Genomic DNA, 11406 nt, shown 5'->3' on the forward strand with positions numbered 1-11406 from the left:
GAAGACCTCCATCTGTAAATGGAATAATATCTAATTACAGAATACGAAATTACCTTTGTATAGGAGTTAACTGTTGTGCTTCTTTAGGTCTCCCCACAAGGGTATGTTATTTCTGGAGACAGTCAGCTAAGAAGATTATAAAACCAGTTTTCAATTTATCTCCCACCCCCAGACTCTTCTTATTGACTGACTTCCTTATCACTGTTTAGCAGAATCCACAGAATGACTGTCATCGTCATCCCAATCTGACATTTTGGAAACCGCCAGTTTTCGCAGAGTAAATTAGTTCAGGCTATTTTGACCTAAAACACGTTTGCTGTTGTGTATTGGTATCTGCAGTGAGTTTTAATCAGTAAGCCATGTTTTAAATAAGCTAATGAAAAATTTAAAAGAAGATTGCATAAATGTAATCTGTGGGGTCACACTGTATACATCCAAGTGCACGTGACTGTGTAGTGCAAGCAACAACATGAGAACAATCGGCACTTAATATACAATTAATTGTGATGACTATTTGTACTTTATTATTATTATCCATATAAACCTATTTATTATCACATTATATTAATCTAACATTGACATTTGATTGACTATGGTACAACTATGAGAAATTACACCAATAGTCGGTAACAATTAAACTTATGTATTATCTTATAAGTTTTAGTTATGATGTTGCCATGCAATGTAACTTAATATGACACGTGCCATCACAGTTGTGGCTATCAGTATAATAGAATGGTTTTTAATGAGGCACAATTACACAATTTTTTCAGATTTAGCACATATAAAATCAGTTGATTATTTAAATATTTCCTAATAAAAAACTGTTGTGTATTTTTCCTTTTTCTTGGTTTGCATTAATTTCAGAATCAAATTCCTATGTATGTGATTCAATGATTTGTAATAAAAAAGTTCCAGAAGTAGCAAAGGGTTGTTGCACAATTAAATTGGGAAAATAATACAAACAAAACGTGAGAGGTCTTATGTCATTTGATAAAACACGCATGATCTCTTTCACACAGTAAACCGCAACCTCGGTTGAAAAAAAATACAAAGCGTATAAAAAGCGTTGAGAAGAGTAGGCTTCAGTGTCTGGGATCTCAGTGGTGGAGATGTTGTTTTCGGGGAGGGTCGACTTTACGCTGACATCGAGACTGAGGATCTGTGCTTCATGTAACATTTGTGGACGCACATGTTAGACGGAGCTGCTCTTTCCCTTTGCCCTTCAGCACCACGGCTTTGGACAGCACCAGACGACCAGACCCTCCTTCACCTTTACCCTCAGGATAGCTGTTTACTTCACTTGACTTTATGGAAACATTTTGCACTCGTTTGGACAAGTAAAAGTGTTCATCTTGGAGCGGAACCAACGGATACACCGCCACAAGCTTTCCGGCAGGAGAAACTGTTCCAGTGTAAGTATCCTGACATTTGACCGATATCAAAATAAAGGTGTTTGAAAGGATGCTTAGGTTAAAAAGGCTTTTGTTTTTTTTTGGTTCCCCAATGAACCTGTCAGTCAACGGAATTTGTGTTAACTATTTGTTTCTTTTTTATGGTCTGGAGAACATATTTACTACCAATAACAGAAAGGCTATGAGTATGTTTAACAGTTTGACAAAGAATCTTATGGAAACATTGTTTTTAAGAATGTAAATTCCAGCGGAGCTTTAAAGGTAATGGTTGCGCGGCACATTTTTTCCTCGGTGTTTCATATCTTTGTTCTAAGAAATTCTGTCTTAGACACACCTGCCATGTCAATTTTATAGATGTATATGTTTATGTTTTTAACTTCGGGCTGTAAGGTTGGCTTTTGTTTAATTCTATATATTTGCGCGTTTAAGACCAAAGCAACGTCTACAGGTCTGTGCGCTGTCACTTAACATCAGATCTAACATGCACACTTAACTAGTGGATATAATTTGTCATTTAAATAAATGGCGACAAAGTAAAACGCTTTCAATCTGCCTTTAGTTTTCAGTTTTGGGCGCGTGTTTGACCGCGCGCTTCAGCGCTCCAGATTCTGCGCGCTCACAGCTGGGTGTTGTGTGAGTGTTGTGGTTTGTCGGGTCGTGTCGTTTGGAATGTAGCCTACTGTATATGGAGTAAAATCAAAATATTGATGTAAAGAGATTTTTCATTTCGACATAACTTGGATGACGTATTTTAAAGTCAATAGGAGTTCATCTAAAATTCATTCATTGATTTCAAGTTAGTTAGAAATATTTACAAATCAGCTGGCGTTAATTAAAAATTATTCACAAAAAAATGTCAAATAAAAATATAGGTGTATGAAAACTTAGCAAATAATAAAAAATGACCAAAACGCATGTGCTGAAATTTGTTTTAATGTGATTTATTTGTGCTCAACTAATAATCTTTGATAGAATTGTAATCTTTATTGTTATTTTATTTGGATAAAGTGTGACTTAGGCTACACCACAAACCCGTATATCTAAACGAGTTTTCCTCATTTTGTTTTTCAGCTCAGTGTTTTTTTACTAGTATTTGGTTAACCGAACCGCGAAGCTGCTGTCTACGTGGACCGGTGCTGAACTCTTTCGTCCGACCGCAAGGACCAAACCCAGAGACATGACGACGAACGGCACGAAAGCCTCTGATGGACACGTTTTAACAGAGGTCAACGAAGCGCCCACTGCCAACGACAAACCAAAAACTCTGGTGGTTAAAGTACAGAAGAAAACGGAACTTCCTGACAGAGAAACATGGCAGGGAAAATTTGACTTTCTTCTGTCTTGTGTTGGCTATGCTATTGGACTTGGCAATGTCTGGAGATTCCCTTATCTATGCGGGAAAAACGGAGGAGGTAAAGAAAAAAAGTCGCTGTTTTTTTCTATTTTTCCCACAAGAAAAAGGATTTAAAAAATTTCTAAATGAACGAAAGTCTCTCCGCTGATTTGCACGTATATGTATATCTGGTCCGGTTACGCACTGCGCAGTCATTGGAAAAATCTCCCTACCCGTGGATTTAAAAAACGGAAGTCTTTTTTTAATGTCTCGTGTTTCACTTGTATTCCTCTTCTATCTGTTTAGGGGCATTCTTGATTCCTTACTTTCTGACCCTTATATTTGCCGGGGTTCCGTTGTTTCTCCTGGAAACGTCCCTCGGTCAATACACGTCCATTGGTGGTCTTGGAGTGTGGAAACTGGCCCCAATGTTTAAAGGTAATCTTGAAAAAATGGATCCCATGCATATATGTCCAAATTTATTGTCCTTTTTGACTGGGGAAATGAAATTATAGTGCCCCTGAAAATGAATATGTGTGAGCTATATATATTGTCAATGAATCAAACCAAGCTTACACATAAAACATGCAGTTATTGTAGTGTGCATACTTCTGTCATTTTCATAGGTGTTGGTCTGGCGGCAGCAGTCCTGTCTTTCTGGCTTAACATTTACTACATTGTCATCATTTCTTGGGCTATTTACTATCTCTATAACTCCTTCACCACGGTAAGTGAACGTTTTCCTCTTTAATTTTCAAAACCTTTATATGAGCATGACCACAAAGAGTAAACCACATAAAACACTGCTGTCCTGTTTTAGGAGCTCCCCTGGAAATCTTGTGACAACCCATGGAATACAGACAAATGTTTCTCAAACTACAGCATGGCAAACACTGCCAATATGACAAGCGCCGTCACAGAGTTTTGGGAGTAAGGGCATCTATTTTTGAAACACTTCTGAATTTCGTATTCCGGCAAGATACAGGCACTGCCTTTTGTCCTAGGCTGTGTAAAAGGGCCACTGTTGTCTCACAAAGATGCCGCTATTGTGCATTTTTGGCAAACAACCCCAGTTGAATGATTTGCATGAGCAATTAGATGAGCTCTATTCGAACCGTTTGTGTGATACGTGGTCTGAAAGTTATACATTCTGGACCTACATTCTCGAATAATGTGAATTTCCCCCTTTTCTCCCCTCAGACGTAATATGCATCAACTGACCGACGGTTTGGAGAAGCCAGGAGAGATAAGACTGCCACTGGCAATAACATTGGCTATCGCCTGGGTTCTGGTCTATTTCTGTATCTGGAAGGGTGTAGGCTGGACTGGAAAGGTATTAATGTGGAAAAAGCTCTTGCTTTGCTCTCACAATGAGCATATTTCTCCATTGCAAATATATATCTTCAAAAAGATAATCTAAAACAAAGCCCTTCTTTTCTTTCAACATCAATACGATCCAAAAATATCAACAGCTGCCAAAACTAAAACTGTTCATGTTTCTTTCAGGTGGTATATTTCTCAGCCACATACCCATACGTCATGCTCTTTATTCTGTTCATCCGTGGAGTGACACTGCCGGGAGCGAAAGAGGGCATTTTGTTCTATATCACGCCTGAGTTCAGCAAGCTAAAAGAATCAGAGGTAGAGCGCTATGTTATTACCATACGCTAATAGACGTGTGTTCACAGGCGTGTAATTTGGTGAATTTTTACCATGTCTCTTCTCGTAGGTGTGGCTCGACGCAGCCACTCAAATCTTCTTCTCGTACGGTCTGGGCCTGGGCTCTCTCATCGCCCTTGGGAGCTACAACACTTTCAACAATAACGTTTACAAGTATGCAGCAATTGTAAGATTTAAGAGGCATTCGAATGATATTTTGTAATTTTGCACATACTAGAGTAAACAGCCAAGCCTGAAGACCGAGATATAATTCTGGGGATTTTGACAAACATTGCCAGCCTGATCTCAAAGGAATTTGTAACTGTTTTACAAGGTGGCTCACGTGTAGATTTGTACTACTGCGTGTGCATTCTACAGAAGCGTACGATCGTGAATAAACTGCACAAGCATGATCCCTTAATCTCACCACCACAAATGAAGAGTACCATTCTATGCAAATTAGCCGCCTTGTAAAATACGTATACATTTACATTCGATTTCTAAGCAAAGTTCAAACAATATGGTTCCTCAATGATTAATAACCAAACGACGACATGCTTTTGTCTGTTTCTCAGAGACTCCATCATCGTCTGCTGCATCAATTCCTTCACCAGCATGTTCGCCGGATTCGTCATTTTCTCAATCGTGGGCTTCATGGCCCACATCACAAAACGCCCCATAGCAGACGTGGCTGCCTCAGGTAATTATGATGGAAATCAGTATAATCATAATAAATCTGCTATGAACTGATTGAAAACGTTTAGAGATTTCAATATTTTGGCGTGTAGATTTATTTAACAACCATTAAGGGAAGACTTGGGTTTCACTGTATAGATGTCTTTGAGTAAATCAAGTTTTTATATATATTCCCAGGTCCAGGGCTGGCGTTTTTGGCGTACCCAGAAGCAGTCACACAGTTGCCCATTTCACCACTTTGGGCAATTCTGTTTTTCTCAATGTTGCTTATGCTTGGCATTGACAGTCAGGTAAAGCACATGAGGGTGAAACTGGTTTAAAAGACATCCATTTCCTTTCAAGTTTCAAGAGGAACCATAAAATACTTAGCATCTCTTGTTATACCATGCATTGTATGATTATATTGTATGAATATAAAATACCCCTTTATTAATGTCTAAAATACATTCCTGATCAAACACAAAGGGCCAACTTTAAAGATTTACACTTTTAAAAACTAATAGGAAACTTTTCCACCTCATATCACCTTCACAAATTACAAATTTTAACATATGAAACATTTTTTTTTTCCGAATCCAAATGTTTTAGTTAGTTGATACCAAATGCAGCACTGTCTGTCAACACATTCTCAACAGATATGTTTCCTTGTAGTTCTGTACCGTGGAAGGCTTTATCACAGCTCTGGTGGATGAGTTCCCCCGCTTGCTGCGAGGAAGACGAGAGATCTTTATCGCTGTTGTCTGCTTTGTTTCATATATCATTGGCCTGTCAAACATCACACAGGTAAATTCACCTCATTTTCCCTGTTACATCACAACAGATTTGCTCTCCTGTTTCATGTTGGCCTCTGAAAGTAGTAGGAGGATGGCCACGATGATCCTCTCAAACTGTACAGTGGATATAGATATACCAAAAACACATGAAAATGCTGAATAAAAACTTTTAGTTTCATTAGGATTTGATGTTCGAGGGTTCCTGAGAAATATAAGGACTTTGAAGTACATCACCTGTTATATATGTAGACTATATAAACTGTTACATAAAAGCTGTTGAAAGACCTATTTTATGTGTTGCTTGGCATACGTTTTTTCCGCCATACAATGTACAATGTTCAGAACGTCAGTAGAATTTTAAAGGTATATAGTGTGGAAACTGACAAGCCAGAATACATTGTGTTTTACAGCATTTACCATTTAGCATGCTAAGCTAGTTAGCATGTTAACATTAAACCAGCAAAAACTTAATTAGAGACTATTGATATTATCAAGCCAAACAATACGTCCCAATGTGAATGCTTCAAAGGTCACATTTGAAGGTTGCACACGTCATTGAGGTCGATTATTTAAGGATAAGCAACCGTTACATTTCAAGGCAAGAAAAAAAGACTTCTTTTAGGAATAAATGTTATTTTTAGAATGTTCTCAAATAAATAAGACAGCCATTATCAACCATTATCAATGTTTGCACACAGCAGTAGCCAGAGCAACCTGGAAAAATTGTGTTTACTTTAGTGCAATTGGAGCTTGAGGAGGACCATTTAGGGTATAGTTGATGTCAGGTTTAATTGTGGCCTTAGCAAGTTATTTCACAAGCCTTTCAGTCTTCGATCATGCCTCTCCCGCATCTCCACATTACCTACATTACAGCTTTTTATGATAGTCTGAGGAACTCAAATACTGTATGTCACTAATCTTGGATATTCTTTTATCTCCAGGGTGGCCTGTATGTCTTCAAACTGTTTGACTACTACTCTGCAAGTGGAATGTGCCTACTGTTCCTGGTGTTCTTTGAATGCATCTCCATATCATGGTTCTATGGTAAATATAGCTTTTTTGTGTGTTATTATTTGCAAACTTTGTCAGATGGCAGAATTTTCTTTTTTTAAGCAGATATTATGTCATTTCAGCAATTCAGCATAAATCATCAAAAATCGATCTGAAACTGTGCTTCCAATGCTTACAAAATCACAACACATAGAGTTTGTGATAGTCATGTGGTAGTTTGTGTTTTTTTAACTTTTGTTATTTGACCACAGTAAAACACACTTAAACAGTGACTGGTTACACTGTGGTTACACTGTTAAAAGTACTCGTAAAAAACGGTAACCTCCAAACAATGTGGGCCCGAGAAAAAACCTAAAAAAAATGTTTTGGGATACAATAAAATTAAAAGTTTTTATTATTCTTTTTACACCCAACTATTTCTGTAATTTGACATTTTTACCCCTTTTTAAAAATATTTGAAAATTCTGTCAAATAAAAAGGAAAGTAAAGATGTTTAAACTGCCCTGTTATACAGTAGATGAATTCTCTCACAATGTTATTTACGTTATTGTATGCATTAAACTGTCATTTTTATTCAAAGCAGATTTTTATCCAAATAATAAAGCAATGTATCATATTAAGCTTATATATTTTCTAATCAGCTATTCATTTGCTTTTCCATTCCCATCTAGATGTAACGCGTAACGCATGCTAATTATTATCAAAGATCTTTATAATTCATGCTAATCTCTCTGCCACAGTCATTTCATTTGAATGAATCTGAACCTGTAGAATCTTAATTGTTTTGCATGGCAGGCTTGATTATGCAAACTACTGCACAATTCTCTATTTGCATTTATCACAAGGGCGCACATAACAATCCTCCGCCCAACATAAATGGTAAATGAAGCCCTAATTCTGTGTCCTCCCTGTAGGCGTCGATAAATTCTACGGCAATATCGAGGAGATGATCGGCTACAGGCCCTGCATCTGGTGGAAACTCTGTTGGGTTGTGTTCACCCCTCTGATTGTGGCGGTGAGTTGTTTTTCAATGTGTCTTTGAAGCAGTTCTAAAATGTTTGGAGACAACACATTTATAACAAATTGCTTGTTTTTTCTGCCGTAGGGCGTCTTTCTCTTCAGCGCCGTTCAAATGGTCCCCTTAAAATTGAATAATTACGTGTTCCCAAAGTGGGGACAGGGTGTAGGGTGGTGCATGGCCCTATCATCCATGGTTCTGATCCCAGGATACATGGGCTACATGTTCCTCACTCTGAAGGGTTCGTATAAAGAGGTAATGTTGCCGTTTTTTAACCTTGCGATATTCTCTCAGCCACAGGTGCATCTGTCAGGGAACATGAAAGTCGCAGTAATTGATTTAGATGGCATGCATTATTAATGCTGATGTTTCAGCATGGGGTGAAGCATGCACTGTTCCCATTTCGTGGCTATTGGGTTCATTCTAATTGCACCAATTAGTCTCCGGTTCTTGCCATTTGAGCATGCGATCGGTGACTTGGACTGATCGTACAAATGAGATGAATAGAAGTTTGGGCAAAAGCTGTTTTGTAAAAGCTTACCTCTATCTCTAAATCAGGTTTCTGGAGCTAGTAATTAAGAACAAAGAGCTCCAATCTCAATTCGACGCGAACATCGCGATTGTAGCTCGTAATAATCCCAAATCACTTGAATCAGCCTATTCACCACAGGGAAGCGAAAGTTTTTGATTCGATTTTTCTAATTGTACCAATCAAGGTCATGATTCGTACTTTCATACTTGCGTTTGCACTTTCCTGAAATGGCAGCTGATGATTTTCCAACCCTGTCTTTTCAGCGCCTTCGGATAATGATCCAACCCGCATCAGTGGTTCGAACTCAAGAGAACGGACCCGAACAGCAAGCTGAAAACCCCACCCCGGCCAACGACGAGGCCTACATCTAACCCCTCATCTCCTCCATCCCTAAAGGTCAACTTTCAGAGCGAGAACACAAGCGTAATCACGGTTGAACACAACCAAGGACTTCCATGTCTAAAATATTATCACCTACCTCCAAGGGAAAACCAACCTGATTACAGTTTGAGGTTTTTTGGAACATACGTATGGTCCGAAAAATCTATCCAATCTATGTTTTAGGGTTAATCTGTATTTTATATGCAAGATATTACTCACACAAAAAGGCGTATAACCACAGGATTACTTAATTTAAACAATAATTCCAATATTGGCACCCCAATGTAATTCCAACACCACTGTGTTAATTTAATATTACATGTAATTAATGTATTAAAATATAAAAATACAATTGTAGCTTAGAATCAAATTGTATTTAATTGTATCGGAAAAAAATATATATAAATATAAAAACAGGGAGAGAGAGACTATGGGAGGGTGCAACAGAGCAAGATTAAGACCTTGTGACTACATCAATATTATGTAGCCAGACAACACGTTTGGAAAATTTTCAGTATCAAAGAACCCTTCCCCTTTTAGCCTTTGGGCAAAACCTGAAAAGCACAAAACCAGTATGGATTTGAGTTTACAAACGCTCCAGGCAGCGATGAATTACCAGCCACAGGGGCAAATTGACACAAAAAAAGACTGTTATTTTTTCCTTCATTTTCTAAGACAAAAAAAAACTTTGTATGCGTTTTTTAGGATTATTTTAGTACATGTTTTCTATGTAAGAGTAAGAAGGACCAAATTCATGTTTGCGCAAGTATGCTACTGACAGATCTGAAATACTGTTTTTTCCTCGTTTTTGTCGCACCACATCACGCAAAGTACAGGGTACAAAAAGTCATTTTTTGAGCAGATGTACCCCGTCGAACCACCGCTTACCCTGCTCACCACATCTGCATGCCACTCCTCAGGAAAAATGGCGAAAGTGACCAAAATTTACTCTCCTGGATGAAAAAAAAGCTTATAGCTGTGAGCAGCCATCAGCAAATAATCAGTGCAGAGCAGAAGCTATAGTCTGTTGCCATGGTTTCTAGGGTCATTTTGTCAGACGTCATTGACGAACCAGCACTCTGTGTCAAAAATCGACAAGCCGTTATTTTGAATGAACAAAAAAAATACGTAATGGGATATATATTCTATTTTTTTTCAAATACACTGACTAGTGGGGCAATAAATATTTACAATAAATAGTTTTAATGGATATATATATATATCAATGGTTGAAACAGAAAGAGTTGACTGTTTTATTTCCACATTTTTTTTATAATCCACTGGTGAAAAGCGCAAAGCTTTAAGTTCACAAGCCACAAAGGTGAATCTGAAGAAAAGACCACGGTTAGTTTGCTTCTATGGCAGCTATATGTGACAGGGATATGGGTCAATTTGTCAGTTTATTCTCGCGTTTGATGAAAATGTGCAATCACTAAGCGTTTTCGTGAAATTGTACAAATTTAACATCGGATTTCTCTCTGAAACAATGTTGTAAAACTGTACCGTGTAAAAGTATCTGTGAATGTCCGTTTTGAGGTTTTTGTCTTGTTGAACAACCTTATATTATTTGCTGTTTACTGCAATAATGCATCCATCTCAGAAGCTAAAGCACATATCTTTCTGAAATGTAAAAAAGAGTAGTATTAATAACAAATGAATAACAATAATGAAAGATTATAAGAGAATAGATCATATGTCTAGTTGAACAAGATACTGTACTGTTTTGTAAATTTCTAACTGTTTGGGCCCTAATGTAAAATATTTTATGTAAAAAATATATAATAAATGTCTTTAGATGGTGTTATATTAAAGCATGATTGCCATATGTTATCTGATAAAAAATAAAATAAAGTATTATAGATTATAATGTCTTTTTTAATGTCTTGTTTGCTTATATTCAATAATTATTTTTATTCCAAATAGATATGGAAATAATTCCCATTTTCTTATCTTTTCAGCACTTATAAAATTCGAACAGTTTTAATTACAATATTTTCCACTTTTGACATTAAAATATCTAAAATGATATAACATTTATTATTTAAATATATGTATTAAATTATTGTTGAGTGTGAAGACATTCATAATATGGGTCTATTATGAAGAAAGCTTTAGTTGTTCAAATAATCTATTTATTGATATATGATTAAATTGTTAAATTAAAATATGAATGAAAATGGTGATTTACAGACAAGTTATTGGGTAAAATTATTCATATTACAAGTATTATCCATTTTCAAACTATGTATTGTTTTTTAAACGGTAACTGATTTGCCTGCAATTCACAGTTTGTGAGATGACACACAGTAAAACATGCTGATAATGGTCTCTTTAGACCTGTTGTTGAATTTTAATAGATGCTCTGATGGATTCCGTCCGGATTATAATTAATCTTCTTGTAAAAAAAAAAGAATCCCTTTATATTCCCATTGGAACATCATCATTAGGCTAGTTATGACTGTCAATTCCGTACATTAAATAAAAAAATCCTCCGTTTATAATATTGAATTCATTCAGTCCATATGGTCCAACATAGTGGTTCCATATTGTGATATTCCCTGCGGACCATATTTCCTATCACTGTGATA

At 36.8% G+C, this 11406-nt stretch overlaps 1 protein-coding gene across 1 annotated transcript; it reads left to right on the forward strand.

Annotated features, from left to right (window-relative positions):
* The first annotated feature begins 1113 nt into the window (after nt 1-1113).
* On the forward strand, nt 1114-10685 carry slc6a1b (solute carrier family 6 member 1b). Its single transcript, XM_056734735.1, has 15 exons — nt 1114-1415; nt 2487-2827; nt 3055-3186; nt 3375-3475; nt 3569-3678; nt 3949-4081; nt 4255-4389; nt 4478-4581; nt 4983-5107; nt 5281-5393; nt 5755-5886; nt 6818-6920; nt 7802-7902; nt 7993-8160; nt 8701-10685. The coding sequence occupies exons 2-15, from the start codon at nt 2593-2595 to the stop codon at nt 8806-8808; spliced, it is 1800 nt and encodes a 599-aa protein (XP_056590713.1). The 5' UTR covers nt 1114-1415; nt 2487-2592; the 3' UTR covers nt 8809-10685.
* The last annotated feature ends 721 nt before the right edge of the window (nt 10686-11406 follow it).

This window comes from Triplophysa dalaica, chromosome 21 (genome assembly GCF_015846415.1).
Source record: "Triplophysa dalaica isolate WHDGS20190420 chromosome 21, ASM1584641v1, whole genome shotgun sequence".
Classification (NCBI taxonomy): Eukaryota; Metazoa; Chordata; class Actinopteri; order Cypriniformes; family Nemacheilidae; genus Triplophysa; species Triplophysa dalaica.